Source organism: Ochlerotatus camptorhynchus, unplaced genomic scaffold (assembly GCF_037179485.1).
Source record: "Ochlerotatus camptorhynchus isolate MF236.1 unplaced genomic scaffold, CSIRO-AGI_Acam_v1.1 ptg000743l, whole genome shotgun sequence".
NCBI lineage: Eukaryota > Metazoa > Arthropoda > Insecta > Diptera > Culicidae > Ochlerotatus > Ochlerotatus camptorhynchus.
In genome coordinates, this window is record NW_027041212.1 from 332,413 (window position 1) to 349,775 (window position 17,363).

Genomic DNA, 17,363 nt, shown 5'->3' on the forward strand with positions numbered 1-17,363 from the left:
AAAAAGTTGAAATTTGTTCTCGTTGCATTCCGGGATAATGCAACGATCTTGCAACAGCAATGATAATGTTAAGCGGTGGTGCTTAACGTTTTAAAAAGAAATCAACTATTTTCCTGATTGCAAGCAGTAATATCAACCGGTGAAAACTAACGATTTGAAATTGGCTCACTACTTGACTAGCCTATTGGTTCCAAGCAAATCGATTAACGCACTCCATTCTAGTCAAAATTCTAGTACTACACAATGTTTGTTTTGATTCACAATAAAAGTTTGACAGATAAAATGAGGGGTTATTCGATTTTCCTATGTTTAGAGGGGTGAATCGATTAGCTTGGGACCGAAGATAGTACCAGAGCTGAGCCAAAAAGTTGAGCACGTTTCTTCGGGACCTACTAGTCTTAGAGTTACCTCTATGGTAATATCAGTCAAGTAGTGAGCCAATTTAAAATCGTTAGTTTCGTATTGATTGTTGGTAATATCATTGAAGTCATTTGCCATTTTGAAGAAGGCTACTTTTCCTACAATTTTGCAAGCTTCTTGATCACCAAAAACGTACAAAACAAGGCAAATATCCAATTTAAAAAGAGAAAATTCTGATATGAGTCATGTTTGACAGATGTTTAACATTTTTATCACCGCTACGAAAACAGCGCCACTGGTGGCCGGTGGTTGTTGAATTTCACTATAGAGAACAACTTGTGCAAGTTTGATCAAAATAGTGGATCGCGTTCAGAAATAACGTCAAATGGAACTCGAAAGAATAAAAAATATTGTGCACAAACACCTGGAAAATCCGGAGTGGTCCGGTTCCAAGCTAGCTAAAGTTCTGAAGATGCCAAAAACAATAGTTTGTCGAGTGCACAAAACCTACAAGGAAAACCTGGATGTGGAAAGGAATCAGCGGACCTACGAAAAAACAGGGACCATGGATCGTCAGCTGCAAAGCAAGGTGTTGAGGTGCGTTAATGACAACCCCGGTTTTTTGATTCGAGATGTGGCCAGAAGGTACAACGCCAACTTTCAAACGGTGCAGAACATCCTTACCAGGGAAGGATACATGTCTTACAAAGCCAGTAAACATCCGAACCGGCACATGAAGCAGAATTCCGTGCTCAAAAAGCGTGCGAGGGCAAAACACAAGGGCTGCACTTTGATCGATGACGAAACATACATCAAACTCGAATTTAAGCAGCTTCCCGGTCAAAAGTTTTACATCGCGACTGGACGTGGGGATGTGCCAGGTAGATTCAAGTTCGTGTTTTCCGACAAGTTCGCGAAGAAGGCCATGATTTGGCAAGCGATTTGCAGTTGTGGCCTGAAAACGGAACCATTCGTCATATCCTCGACGATGACATCCCAAGTTTACATCGAAGAATGCCTGAAAAGGCGTGTATTGCCGTTCATCCGCAAGCATAGGAGCAAAGTCATCTTTTGGTCTGATTTGGCCAGCTGCTGTAAGGTGGTTCTGGAGAGGTATGCTTCCAACAAGATCGATTTTGTCCCCAAGTTAATTAATCCTACGAAATGTCCGGAATTTCGACCAATCGAAAAATACTGAATACTGAATACTGAATCACGAATTACAGGTCTTTTTGTGCGTACCAATTTACTTTTAGTCAGCCTTTATATTAATTCATCATTAAAATTCGGTGAAAAGACCCATTCTGTGAAATGCCCATTCGACGAAACCTTCTCCTTCCAAATTTGTGGCACATGTCCAGTCTGCAATGATTCATTAATAAAGTCTTGGCCAATGATATGAAAGCAATATAGGTCATGAGCAAGCGATCAAACGTGTTACAATCTTTTAAAGAGACTGAAATTTTCTCCATCCAGCATAAAAACAAAAATTTCACATAGCCACTAGCTATTGTTTAATTTCCCCCTCAAGATTTTCAGAAGTGAGAGTGAAAAAAGCTTAAATTATCATTTGTTCCGGTTTTATTGAAGCATGAAAATATTCAAAATTAAGCATCACTCTGGAATAGGTCTAATTCATATTAAATTAGTAGGTCTAAACACAAGCTGATTTTCTATGTGTATCGATATTTTGCAGTGCTAAATTCGACTTACTGTTTTAATCAAAATCACTAAATTCGACAAACTGTTAAAATCAAATCTTGTAGGGGTTGGGATCAGTGGGTAGTTAATTATCGATTTTTAATTGATTACAGTTCGTCTTAAATATGATATTCCACTGTTTGCCAACCTAATTTATTATATCTGATTAAAATTCAGTTAAGCGCTGTCCCTGTACATGCAAAACCAAAAAAACTAACAATCTTGTTCCAAGATCAAACCTTCGCATCGCCGTTAATTTGATCGTTTCCACCGATCGCACAGCCTACATTGTTCGACAACCCACGAGACGGTGGAAAAATAAAACAAAATCAAGCGAAATTGTGAAAATTATTTTCAAAATTAGAACACCTCGTAGGCGAGCGCGATTTTTATCCCGCAATTTTTCCTGTGCCGCACAGAATCCATCATGAAAAAAAAAAAAATGTTTGCATGATTTTTTCCCTCCGCACCGAGTGGATCGACGGAAAAAGTTTCCCACAGCCACCGACCGACATTAAAATAGCAAAATTTTCAGTGTTCTGAGTTTTCCCGAACGGAATTTTCGCAACATTTTCCCTCGGAAAATGGATTCTTCCCCTTGGAATGTGACCGTGTGCGTAAGGAGGGGAAGTTTGTCCGACACGCACACCATCGGAAAGATCGATCGAAACCGATTGGGTGGTTCAGGGGAAACTCGTGCCTTGGGGTGCGATTTTCGAGGGCTAAAATTAGGTTTTTCCCAACTTCGGCGACTCGTGCCCGGTGACGTCATGGCGCGAAAAGTTGCGAACCGTGGTCTCGGAAATGCCAGGCTGTGGGTGTAGTGGTAGTGCCCGAGCGTTTTTAGGGTCAATCGGACGTTTTAACGTATTGCACTACTCAGTGCTATCGTGTTTTTAGTCTTGCGAGGATTTGAGTGAAAGCGCTCAGGTTGGTTGTTTTCTTCAGGAGTCGAGTGTAATACAAAATTTAGGGAATTTTCTGCTGGTTTTGACGTGAGATTTTTTTTTTAAAATAGAGTATAGGTAAAATTTAATTTGTTTTTGGTTGCTTAAAAATACAGAAAAATGTGAATTGTTTAGGGATGTGCAAATTGGGGTCACTCCAGGATTCTCCAGTGGGATATCCTGAGGTGCTGAGGCAGTGACGTAAGCAACTGTCATTGCAGTGACTCATGGTGATGTGACTCATGGTGGAAAGATATAGATCTGTAGATTGACAAAGTCAAGGAATTTGTTTCTTTTTATTGGAAGATGTTAATAATGAAGAATTTTGATAAATGGTGCAAAAGAATCTAAAATTAAACACACAATCGGTTGATTGTCTCAGGATTATATCTGATTAAATAATATAAGCTGTAAGTGAGAAAAGTTTTAAAATAGATCCGGTTCTTTAAAAAATGAAACGAGCTGAATGAAGCAATAAATTAGCGAAAATTTTCCCGAGTGGGTGGCTGTCAGTGGATCCGTGTATGCCCGTGTGTCAGTGCGTATGGGAGGAACAATGAGTGGCTGTGGATTGACAAGCATAGTGCGCCTGCGCCGCTGACGACATGACACAAGGAGTTGCGCATAGGCATTCAGCGACCTCGGAGTTCATTGGCTACTTTTATGGTTCGGAGCGCAACTACAGAGCATCCAACGGCCGTAATCTCTTCTGCTTTGCTATCTATGCAGAGCAGACTGAGCTCGTGTTCTAAATTTAGGAACGGTACGCGCAGGTCGACGTATGCGCAAAGGCAATCGAGGCCACCGAAGGAAAAGCTAACATATTTGCGTGAAGAAGAATTCAGACGAATACAAACATCCCAGCGGAAACAGATGGTCGTATTACTCACACACGCACACACTCACACCGACACGCACACCTTCACAAATACGCCACCCCGTTCGCATTGCACACCGCTCCTGTGTGGGTCGGAAAACGAAGATTTCCCCTGCTTTTGAAATTTTCTTTCGTTTTTTGAGGAAAAAAAATGGGAGCAAACTGGTGCCTACACCTACACAAATTCTTGTGAGTCGATTTTCATCGAGAATGATAAAAATAGACTTTCGGCGGACGCACATAGCCACTGGAGATTTCCTTGGAATGAAGCACACACCGTAAACACACACTGTAGACACCTGCTGATGGCGCCTTTGGTGCGGCTGACTTTTATTTCTGCGGTTCTATGAACTATTCGGGGATTGAGTGGCGCGTGACCTATGGCAAAGCAAATTTTAGAGAAACATGGTCAAATGATTATTCATATTTAATGGCAGCTGAACTGATTTGGGATCGCTATTGGTAGAGGAACAATATCTAATGAATTCCATCGCCACTTTTAATTAATGGCAACCTGATTGCAAAGCTTTGGCCAAAAATTAATTATGATATGAGCGAGGCTTATTTTTCTTTGAATATTTGACGGGAGAAACTATACGGATTCCTTTAGAAAGAATGTTTCATAAGTTATGAGGATAACGTACTTTGAGCAAATACAATTCTGTGGTGAAAAAAAAACTTTTTCTGACCGATTTGAACTTAAGTGAAGTTTAAATACCTTACATAGGAGAAATGGCTCTAATGTTGACCTATAGATCTAAGATTAGGCCCATCGCTAAAAATCTGCTATTTATCAATTTTATCTAGATGAACGTGTCATTGGGACGTTACTTATGGATATTTTTGGTCGCTATTGAAAATATAGTCGATTGCTGAATTTATGTATGGGCCCAAATTAGGGGCACGTAGGCCGACATGTAAATCCATTTCCTCTATTAATTTATCAAAAACTGCATGCGAACTTGAGGTTCAACTAGAGCGAGCTCTGAATCTTCATTATTCTTTACCAGTTTTATGCTTGGGAGAACTAATGTTTCTGCATTACACAGGATAACACAAATGATATTGTAAAGTTTCAAACCAAGTGTACCTAGTAAATTCTACGTATCTACGACCTAAAATGATGCAAAATGTTATTGCGCCTTTTGCGCCACTTGATTTCTGTAAAATAAAATAATTACGCACTAGTCAGAAAACTTAAAAAAAAAAATATTTTAAAGCAGTAGCAGCTTTAGAACAGTATTGGCAAGCTGCAATAATTAATTGGAGCTCTATAAAAATTGAAGAAGTTCAATTTTTAAATGTTAAAACCAGTGCGAAAATATTACTGTGTACTTATTTTTAGCACTTGATTCCTGTGAGGTAAGGAATCTGCAATACAGTTATGAGATACTGATTTTTGAAGTTGGCAAATCTGACTTCTTTTTGTTATGTTTCACAACTGACTTCTTTTTGTTATGTTTCACAGGTTCTTTATTTAGTTCTGTAGTTCCTGTTGAAAAAAAAAAGAATTCTTGCTAAATCGGAGGCAAACCAGCTTCAGGCTGAAAGCCTCCCTAATAAAGAAACTCCTTGCTAAATCAATACAAACAGTCTTGATGGTAATTTTGAATCCACTTTTAAAAAATAAGCCAATCTTAACCCATCAGCGACTAGATCACAACCTGGATTCAGATCTATACCCAGTTGTCTTGTGTTGTCTAAGGTTTGAACATGCATTTTGTAGAGTCAATTTTAATGAAGAGTCAACATTCGAACATTATGAACATTCTCTTTAATTTATTCACTAAAATTTCTACTCAATTAATTGTTGTGATCTGAAGTGGCAAATTTGGTAGCCGTCATGTGATAATAACAAATCAAACAACAAAGACAAAGCAGTCATTATAATTATGTTATTCGTTAGACATAACATTTTATAGCTTTTTAGTTGCCTATAAAAGCATAACTGTCTCATTTATACTTGATTTTTTATTCATATGTGAGTAGTTAAGATGAAATATCTATTTAATTCGAGCAGCTTAACATTACATTTACTACTACTTGATCTTTTCAATAAAACATCTTGAGATTATTTTTTCAAGAACTGCGAGAAAAATAGCCGACATTTGTGTCATTCCCAAAAAATAGTAATTTGTTGGTCCAGTTTTCGCAAATTGTTGGCAGCAAATCAGATCAGAGTGGTCCATGAGAACAAGCAACCGTATGCCTGCCCGTCGAAAGTAACTTAAAGGCTGAGTCAAGATGACCCACTCTCTTTTTATCCCATACACATTTTACTCAGTTTCGTAAAAAGTGGAGCAGTACAGTTACTCGTAGCACTGAGTAGCTCCACTTTACGAAACTGAGTAAAATGTGTATTTGAAAAAAAGAAAGTGAGTCATGTACTTTTACTATTTGTTTGCATTACTTCTGCGTGAAGTTAACGATTTACATAATTGAAGATGCTAATTTCAAATAATTTAGTCTGTTATTGGTTATGTGGTATTTTTTATAAGATAGATGAGGAGATGAAAGAATAGAGTTGATAGTTCTGTTAGAGAACGGCTGTGTGAAAATTGTATATAGAGAGTAGAGAGCGAGCAAGGCGACTTTGAGGAAGGTAAAAATCGGGTTGATCATCTCTCTTTACTAAATTCCCCCATTGGAGAGGGATGGTAAGGGTATCCCCCCACCACCACTGGGAAAAAAAGAACTATTCAATCTATACTTTCATCTCTTCATCTATTGTATAAAATGACCACTTATTTGAAACTTGGCATCTTCAATTATGTAAATCGTTAACCTACACACTTAGATTATTTTACCGAAATCTGTGAAATTTTACCGAAATCTCAACAGCTGAACGTTCGGTAAACAGTTCGGTGATTTTTCACAGATTTCCTGTAATTTTTCACAGATATTCGGTGAAAAATTACAGAAAATCTGTGAAAAATTACCGAACTGTTTACCGAACGTTCAGCTGTTGAGATTTCGGTAAAATTTCACAGATTTCGGTGAAATAATCTTAGTGTGTAACTCAGGCTCTGAGTTACTGACGGGCGTGTATAATCGATTGAGTGAATATATTTGTATTTATTCAGGAGTTCCACCATATTAGAAACCAAATGAAAAAATACGAAGAAGATAGAAACAAATGAGCTTGTTGTTGCTATTTTCACATCACGCGCTCTGTCATGACAAAGAAATGAAGGATATTTTGACGAAAATCCTTGTTACCGTCATTTCATCCAATGACAGTAACAGAAACATCATATATGCAAAAATCTCGTTGAATAATACATTGAAAACGACATTTGCCAGCCTTGGATGTGACATCTCTCAATCGCATTCAATTCTACAGATTTTTGGTGGTTTTTAGATTACCTTAGCTTAGACTGACTGCACATATCAATAGTTGTTACTGCGTGATTGATCCATACCAGTGAAATTTCACAATGAATCAACTAAATGACTGGCTAGGAGCAGTCGTTAATTCTCACTGTACACACAGCAAAAAAATAATTTTGATATCACATCAAAGTGGATGCACTACAATCATGTCGAAAATTTCATGTAATTTTTATGACCACATAAATAAACAAATGCAATAAAAGCAGCGTAATGTCAGTTCATGCATTGTATTAATGATAATTTTGTCCTTTTTAGCAAGTAATATTACACCATATTTTCGACATGATTGTAGTGCATCCACTTTGACGTGATATCAAAATTATTTTTTTGCTGTGCAGCTTTCGGTAAATTTAAATATAGGAATGAATAACGGCGCTGGCCATCTAGCCAGATCAGCTTTTAGCTAGATAAGCGTTTATTATAGGGGTTGGAACCAGTTCCAACTCAGTGCCAAACCGAACTTTTCGTCATTGCAAACCTCAACCTGAGGTAGGGTTTAAAAAAAAACGATCAAACAGACGTTTATCATAAAATAGGCAGACCCAATCTTGATACCCGATCCAGGTTGGAACTGAATAATAAACGAATTCGCTATTAGTTTCACGTACCCATTCACACATTGTAGATGTATCCTTCTTCTTCTTCTTCTTCTTCTTCTTCGCTTTTCAAGCTTATTGCATATCGCATAGTAGCTTATTGCGTGTTCTCAACTTAGTGTTCTAGATGCACATCCACAGTTATTAATTGAGAGCTGGGTTCAATTCCCGGTCCGGTCTAGGAATTTTTCGGGTTGCAAAATATCTCGACTTCCCTGTACCATTTATGCATTGGTATAATTGTGTGGCAAGTCCAATCATAGAAGTATGATTGGACTTGCCACACACTTATACCAATACAAAAATGGTACAGGGAAGTCGAGACATTTTGCAACCCGAAAAATTCCTAGACCGGACCGGGAATTGAACCCAGCCACCTCCAGCATGGTCATGCTTTGTAGCTGTGCCTTTACCGACTGAGCTAAGGGAGGCCTAAGGCAGACCACTTTTTTTTTCCGATCACGGAAACGCCTCGTTTTCTGATGAAAAAATTACACATTTTTTGAATATTTGGTTTATTCAATAGATAATAAACAAAGCGAAAATTGATTGGAGGAATTTCTCGCTAAATATTTTCCAATCGCGAGATATTCGAGATTTTTTTGGTTTTTTCTAGCGTAATTCGAAGTGTTTCTCGTTAATTGACAAGCTCATGTCGGTCATTACGAGGATTTGTATGTACCACTTCAATGCTGTTACGCATTTGACCACAAAAGTTTGGTTGCTGGGTACATTCTCAAACAGCTTTGGGGGTGATGTTGTTGGCAGCAGGGCAAGCAAGAGTTTCACACTTAAACAACAATAATTTATGGTTGTCTCGAAAAGAACCATTTTGTCGTGATGGTTGAGTAATGCTGAGCTATTAGGGTATTCAACACAGATGAGGCTAGCGAGCTGTACGTTGTTTGAAATGAGGGTGACGCACTTGGCATAGATGGCCCACATCGACTCACGAATATCTACTGAATCCGATCAGTAGCGGTGCGGCTTCTTCCTCCATCTTCGGTGAATGGACGCTCATGTGGGCTGCAGCTCGTTGCTTTAGGGCAGCCCTTCGTTGTGTACTGGAGAATACAGGAGAACACTGCTGCTGATGATGACGACCAATCGAACACCACAACATACAGTGATTGAATAAGCACCGTTAAGCGAGATCGGATGGAATTCGATTTTGAAATCTGTTTCAGGGCAAACGCTTTTTGCAGGCAATCGGTGATAATTTTGATCACCACTGCAACAGTTGGACATTTGTGTAATTTTCAATAGTGATCTATTGAAAATTGATAATGTTTTCATTTTAGCAGATTCGTAGAAAATTTATAATCGATTTGCATGTTTAGAATTCAAATCCATTCGCTGTTGACAGAGTTATAAGTGGTCAAAACCAGACCACTTTTCGTAGCCCGGTCGATTTTTTTTTTTTTTAATTGAACCGTTGAATATGTTGCCGAAAATCTTCCCATTAAAATAGTTGATCAAAATATATTCAATTGCAAATTTACTCTTGTATGCATTTGATTTGACAGAACCAGAGAACCAAGTTTATCGGGGTACATTGGCGTTACTCTGGAGCTGTCAAGTTGATGCCAGTGTGTTGGAATGAGAAGGGAATGCTAGAGCGTAAGATCACGGATGGGAAATTTGGATAGAGGTTTATGTTTGTATGATCAGAATTCGCTTTGATAAGTGTTGTGATTATTGTTTTTCATACAATGTGCTTTTATTTTTCTGATAATTAAAATAAATTTTAAATAAATCAGTGACATCATAAAATATTCTTAGCGGTGCCGGTGGTGTAGTGGTAAGCGTGATTACCTCTCACTCCAGCAGGCCTGGGTTCAATCCCAGTCGGCGCCGCCGGGATGTTCTGAGGCATAACATCTCTGATCACGTCTTCCTTCGGAAGGGAAGTAAAGCCGTTGGTCCCCAGTTCATAAGTTGATGGGTCGATAGGTAGGGTCCAGGTGTGGGAGCTGCCTTCCTGGCGTCGGTAGCATTGGTGCTCAGCACGGAAAACAAGATCGACGGAAAACAAACCAAAGAAAAAAAAAAAAAAAAAAAAAAAAAAAATATTCTTGAATTTGCATGAAATGAATCATTATATTATGAATCGTAAGATGATCCATCATTGAAAAGCTGAATTCAATTTAATGAAATAATTTAAACTAATAGATCCAGCCAAAACGAAGGCTGCATAAAATTAATAAATATAATATAAGCGGAAATGCCTGTGTCATCAGCGAACAAAGATTTGTGGCAACCCTGAGGCAAATCAGGGAGGTCCGACGTGAAAATATTATACAATATAGGCCCAAGAATGCTACCCTGAGGAACTCCTGCTCTAAAAGGTAGTCGTTCGGATTTGGAATTTTGATAATTTACCTGCAGAGTTCTGTCAATAATTATGAGCTGATTTCATAATATAAAGTGGAAAATTAAACTTTTTCAATTTAGCAATCAAACCTTCATGTCAAACACTGTCGAATGCTTTTTCTATGTCTAGAAGAGCAACTCCAGTTGAGCAGCCTTCAGATTTGTTTGAACGAATTAAATTGGTAACTCTTAAGAGTTGATGAGTAGTTGAATGCCCATGACGAAATCCAAACTGCTCATCTGCAAAAATTGAGTTCGTATTCATGTGAAGCATCATTCTATTTAAAATTATCTTTTCAAAAAGTTTACTTTTTGAAGAAAGCAAACTTATTGGACGGTAGCTGGAAGCTTCAGCTGGATTTTTATCTAGCTTCAAAATTGGAACAACTCTAGCATTTTTCCATTTATCAGGAAAGTATGCCAAATGGAAACATCTGTTGAATAATTTTACCAAGAAAGACAAGGTACTCTCTGGAAGTTTTTTGATGAGGATATAGAAAATTTCATCATCACCTGCAGCTTTCAGATTATGAAACTTTTTAGTTATAGACCTTACTTCGTCCAAATCAGTCCCCCAGGAATCATCAAAAATATTTTCCCGAGAGAAAATATTCAGATAATCCCGAGCAACCTGATTCTCAATAGGACTAGTAAGACCCAAACTGTTTCTGAGCTTTTTTTTAAATTTGTGATCAAAATTTTACCACCTTCTGGGAGCGCTGGAATAGGCTTTTGAGATTTTTTCAAAAATTTTGTGAGTTTCCAAAAGGGTTTGGAACTCTGGTCTGATTTAGTTTCATTATTTTCAAAAGTTTTGTTCCTCAGGGCAGAGAATCGCTTTTTAATTTGTTTTTGCAAATCCCGCCAGATAACTTTCATGGCAGGATTGCGTGTTCTTTGATATTGTCTCCTACGGACATTTTTAAGACGGATCAAGAGCTGAAGATCGTCGTCTATTATAATTGAATCGAATTTAACCTCGCATTTTGGTACTGAGGCAGTTCTTGCTTCAACTATAGAAGTAGTCAGAGATTCAAGAGCATAATTAATTTCATCAAAATGTTCGATATTGCTCCCAATCAGCTCGATGGTAATTGAAAGTAGAGCTGTTGGGATTACAAATTATTTCTAGGGATATTAAGAAGTATCTTGAAATGTAGCTCTGCATCTTTTGAAATAGTCACCAGAATTTTGATTAAGCTAGTATTACACAACCAAATTCTAACATACCGATTTTTTTTATAATCGGATTATGCCTTAAACAAAGTTGTAGAGCTATTAATTTTAAGAAATTTTGCTCAAGGCAACATTTCTACATCTTAACCCTAAGGAGATATACAATCAACTCTCCACTACTCGATGTCCACTAGTTCGATATTGAGTTATAGAACTATAGTAAAAATTGCCTTCATGGATACTATGATAGATATTGTATGGGATTGTTATTCTTAATATAACTCGATGATCATCCCTTCAATATCACGTTGTAAAGAGTTCACTGGTTTTTCCTAGGACCACCTTAAAATTGGTTTTTTAGTTACTTATAATTTTATTAATATATGATCAATCCAACATGTTATAGATAGTTTTAGATAACATCTAAAAAAGCAACTTTTCTGAAAACACCAAATATTTTTGATGACACCAATGTTCTCTACAGTGAATTATATAAAATATATTTTTGAAAAATGTGAATGCTTGTGAATCAACTATTAATGTAAGTAAATTGGTCATAGTTTCAAGCATAAGCATACACAATATTGAAATCAGGACTCCGCGAGTACACTGGAGTCGCTTTTTACGCGGGTGATACGTGCCGCGTAAAAAAACCGCGTGAATTCCGAAATTTCTGAAATCCGCGTAAAAAAACGCGTAAAAAACCGTGTAAAAAAACCGCGCTAGCAACGACTCCAGTGCATAACGATAATCCACGTAAATCTCGAAATCCGCGTAAAAAAACCGCTTAAATTCCGAAATCCGCGGAAAAAACCGCGTAAATTCCGAAATCCGCGTAAATGACGAAATTCGCGTAAGTAAAACCGCGTAAAAAACCGTGTAAAAACCGCGTAAAAGCAACTCCAGTATACATCTATTTTGATGCTACTTAAATCATCGCCATTTACTCATCATTTATAATATCTACGGCTCTCATTTTCAAGGACCCGGTTCTCAACCTTAGTAATAATCGTAAAATGGTGTTAAAGCGTATTGTTTCACAGGAAAGATACTTCCAACTGAATCGTAATAAAACCAGCAGAAAATCGTAAATTTTTGTATCAATATACTCAGCCCAATACACAATCCTTACCGGCCGTACTAAACGTCCCATTTTCTTTTTTCTCTTTCCAGCAACCACCGTAGTGTTTGTTCTTTTTCTTGGAAGGCCGGAGTAACAGACAAATCCATCCACCATGGACGCGATTAAGAAGAAGATGCAGGCGATGAAGCTGGAGAAGGATAATGCCGCCGACAAAGCCGATACCTGCGAGAACCAGGCCAAGGAGGCCAACCTCCGTGCCGACAAGATCATGGAGGAGGTCGCTGAGCTGACCAAGCGTCTGACCCAGGTCACCGAGGATCACGAAAAGTTCAAGAACACCCTGGAGCAGGCCAACAAGGACCTCGAGGAGAAGGAGAAGAACCTGACCTCCACCGAGGCCAACGTTGCTTCTCTGACCCGCAAGGTCCAACAGGTTGAAGAGGATCTGGAAAAGTCTGAGGAACGCTCGGGCGCTGCTCTGTCCAAGCTGCTGGAAGCCACCCAGTCCGCTGATGAGAACAACCGGTTAGAATGACTCCAATGTCTTATTTATGGTAACGTGTTTGAAAGAAACTCATTTCAAAAAATTTCCCTTACAGTATGTGCAAGGTATTGGAGAACCGTTCCCAGCAGGATGAAGAACGTATGGATCAGCTGAGCAACCAGCTGAAGGAAGCCCGTATGCTCGCTGAAGATGCTGACGGCAAATCTGATGAAGTGTCCCGCAAGCTGGCCTTCGTTGAAGATGAGCTGGAAGTCGCTGAAGATCGTGTCAAGTCCGGTGAGGCCAAGATCATGGAGTTGGAAGAAGAGTTGAAGGTACGGTGTTATATTCATCGGAGTCTTACTCAGAAAGTATTTACTAATCAAATCTACTTCCGGATAGGTTGTCGGTAACTCGCTCAAGTCTCTGGAGGTCTCGGAAGACAAGGCCAACCAGAGAGTCGAGGAATTCAAGCGCCAGCTGAAGTCCCTCACCATCAAGCTGAAGGAGGCCGAAACTCGTGCCGAGAACGCCGAGAAGAACGTCAAGAAGCTCCAGAAGGAAGTCGACAGACTAGAAGGTACGTTGAGGGAATCGAGATACGAGGGCTTGAAGCCACCTGCAAAGCAACGGCTACCGTACAGGGTAGTTGTTCGCGTGGCTTGGGAAGTCCTCGGAAGTTGCACCACTTATAACCATTACACAGATAATAACACTGGCTGTTGTAGCACTCACTTTTTTCACATTGTGCCTCCAAGTATAATACAATCACGAGTTGTGATAGCTGTAGCTTTATGTCTTGCTAGAATTAATACGATTTTTCCCACACGCCTTCTAATCCTTGGATAGGCTTTGGATAGGCTAATCGAATTAAGTTAATTTGTGTTTCGCACAGTACTTCAATAGGGAACCATTGGTTCAACGACACGAAATTACAGGTTTTACGGCATATAGATCTTCAACTGTACATATGACCCTAATGTGGATTCTCAGTACCAGATTGTGGTAGATATTTTCACTTAGTATCACGTGGTGATCAAACAAATTCAAAGGTATCAACATTAAAGAAGATTAGCCGTCGTCCTCAATCATCACAAGGTTCCACACACAATGATCTACATCCAACTGATTAGGATATTTCGGTCACCAGCTCATCAACAGTGTCATCCGCAATCGATTGAGGGCATTTTATAAAACCGTCATCCTTCTTCTACCAATTCTACTTCCAGACAAATTGATGAACGAGAAGGAGAAGTACAAAGCAATCTGCGACGACCTGGATTCCACCTTCGCCGAACTTACCGGATACTAATTTCTCAAAACAGCTACTACTATTGCTAGCTACCACTACTACTACTGCTGCTATTACTACTACAACCATCACCACAGCTTGCCTATTCTATACCACCATAAAGAGACAGCTCAAATCCAAGGAGAAGCGCTTCGGTTCGATCCATTCCTTTCTCTCTCTGTCTGTCTAAATGTCCGTTGCCATCCAAATGTGGCAACTTTCACTCAGTGGGACCGATATAAACAGTCACAACCGAGTGTATATCTGGTCCCATTTTTTTAGCTTGAAAATGTGATCCACTGAGAATCAGATGTTGTAATGATTTTTGGAGAGAAAGTGATTATGGTTCTGTTTAATAGGTACCGTCTATTGGATTTTTTAAAAAAGTTTTTCGTTTTTTGTTTCGTTTTTCAAATGTTTCTGGTCCAATCGTTGTACAAAGTAACAGCAACAGGAACTCCTTTTGTACATGTGGTATCATGATTTTTTTTGTGTCTGTAAGCGTACATTATCGTGCATGTCATCTGATGTTTTCTGTTTTGTTAGAAGAATACTTTAAAGTTGGCGTTCTAAAAAAAGATTTTTTTGAAGGATCGAACTTGAGTTATTGTATTTTTGCAGAATAATCGGTCTTTGAACATGTAGCCTGAAAATCTTCAAATAAAAATCGATCTATAAACAAAAGTGTCTCAAACCTAAAGGTTATCAATACATCATACATTTATGTATTGATAAACAGCTATTAATTTTTGTTGGCAGTCAAATTCAATAAGTAATAAGCAATAATAATGAATGTAAGGTATTTTTTTTCACAATTTTTTTAGCCTATTATGAAAGCGGTTAAATTAAGCTTTCATGTGGTGGGTGTGATATAGATTTTTATAAATAAGCCTAACCTATACAATAATCTGCGTTTATATGTTGGGTATTGTAGGTTTCAAGATTGTGTAATGAAATCCGACCTTAAAGATTTAATGGAAGTTACTATTTGTAAAACAATTTGATAGTTTAATTGTTAACAAGAATCACGGTTCCGGATGCAGATTCGACTTATCATTACTTTTGCATGCATAGTTCACTGACACAATCTTCTGATAAACTTCATATGACAAGCTTTGCTGAACGCAGGCCCCGATTCGATGGAAAACGGTTCGACAATACATTCCATTCTTTCACTATGTACCCCATTTCTACGGTTGCCGTCTATATATATTTGGTGTTTTCTACATATTTTGATCTAGACTTTTGATTTGACTGAAATTTTCTGAATGGAATTCATTGACATCATTTCAGAACATTTTAGTCAAAATTGTCTTCGTCTTCTCAACCAAATCATTTCAGTAGTTTCTACTCAGCAATCAACGGCCATTTGTGGATATTCACCCCGTAGTTTTTGCTTTTAACCTCACCCGTATTGCTTTTTGTCTCACTTAGTTTTGCTTTGGGTAATGCTTATAGTTTTATTTTTGTTTTTTTTTAATTCCACAATGACTAATATCAATTTTACAGGACAATATTCGTTCATCGGTTTTTACATTTCTGTAAATCGATCATTTTCAGGAATTTTGATTTTTTTTTGATCGAATGGTGTTAAAAGAGCTGACACCATTCTTGTTTTTCCGTTATTATGTTTTAGAATACACCTTGTACCGAGAGTAAATCCCTAACGCAGATATTTTCCCTTATTTCCACAATTTCCCCCTACAGACGAATTGGGCGTCAACAAGGACAGATACAAGTCCCTGGCCGACGAGATGGATTCCACCTTCGCCGAGCTGGCCGGCTACTAGGAGACATAAACGTTTCTACGTACTGCTTAATCTATATAAACAACTACTTGTATCATATATTTGAAATACTTACACTTACATCCAACGGTTTGATTTAGAACTTTTCCTCGTGGTCCCACTGTGAGCAAGTTAGAAGCAAGTCAGTGTTTTCAAATGCACTAAACGATTGCACCACCACCACCTTAAGTTATCGTAGGTAGCAGCGAACGAAGAACAACAGAGAGAAAATGAAACTAACGCTCCGAAACTCCTCTTCTGAAATTAACCGACATCAGAACATCCGATCATATTTTATTTTTTTGTTAAAAAAGCAAGCAGCTTAGAAATTCATGTTTTATCATAGGCAAATATTAGGAGATAATTTACTAGATCATTTGATTAGTGAGTAAGAGATCATCATTCTTTCTAATTAAGATTAAACAGAACCGTATTGTTGTTGTTGTAGCCAGAACCAAAAATTCATGGTCAAAAGCGAAAGGTAAAATTGAGAACCATTTAGTATAGGTTATATTGTAACAAACATAAGTTTTAGCACCCTACTGTTGGAAGATTTGTCTAGGAAAATATATACAACTGACGGAGCCAGAAACGGAAACAATCAAGCAAAAATCCAGAAAAGTGTTGGTGTTGAGTAACGTGCTGGAACACCACAGCCAATCGTCGAAACTCATAACGGAAGTCATGTATTATTTCTATCTTTTAATAAAAAAAAAATGTTAAAACTAAACTCCCAAACATCTACGCTCGATGGTAAATCTCTGCTCTGATTCGGTTCGTGTGTCTTCGGTGCATGCGAGAGCCGAGTTGTACTAGAATTCTCTATTTCTCTATTTTTATTAGAAGAAATCGAAAACCTATTTATTGTAATGCTAAGTTTTGATTTATTTTGTATAATAAACGTTTAATTAATAGCTAAGGTAGCCGGAGTGGGGTTCTTTCTCCTGTGAGTGGACGATCTGCGGAGTGCGTCAATAAGATTGCCTGTGATTGATAATTTATGCGATAAAATCTCGATGAACATTTCAATTGGTCCTATCTGCTTTGAACGATTCTCTTCATCGACTTTCTCTTTTGATAACCACTGCTAAGCAAACAGATTTCACGCTAATTTTACCACATAGTTTCATGAAGGAGGTTCTTATCTAGCATTCAAAACGTCACGTACAAAAGGGAAAGGTTTTGCAGCTGAATTATTAACGAAAGAGAAAGTCGATGAAGAGAATCGATCAATGCAGATAGGACCTTTTGAAATGTTTATCTAGAAATGTCTCTTTCCTATAAGGGGTGAATC

The 17,363-nt window shown here is 38.1% G+C and overlaps 1 protein-coding gene across 2 annotated transcripts; it reads left to right on the plus strand.

The window, feature by feature from the left end:
* The first annotated feature begins 2,882 nt into the window (after positions 1 to 2,882).
* Positions 2,883 to 16,794, plus strand: Tm2 (tropomyosin 2). 2 transcript variants are annotated; one of them, XR_010518897.1, is made up of 6 exons: positions 2,883 to 2,991; positions 12,597 to 13,032; positions 13,107 to 13,326; positions 13,394 to 13,571; positions 14,221 to 14,641; positions 15,990 to 16,152. XR_010518897.1 is itself a non-coding variant. In XM_065238274.1 (5 exons), exons 2-5 carry the CDS (start codon positions 12,659 to 12,661, stop codon positions 16,070 to 16,072), a joined length of 855 nt encoding a protein of 284 aa, XP_065094346.1. In that variant the 5' UTR covers positions 2,883 to 2,991; positions 12,597 to 12,658; the 3' UTR covers positions 16,073 to 16,794. The 2 variants fall into 2 exon arrangements, 1 of the variants encoding a protein (XP_065094346.1); XM_065238274.1 differs by lacking the exon at positions 14,221 to 14,641 and having other exon boundaries at positions 15,990 to 16,794.
* The last annotated feature ends 569 nt before the right edge of the window (positions 16,795 to 17,363 follow it).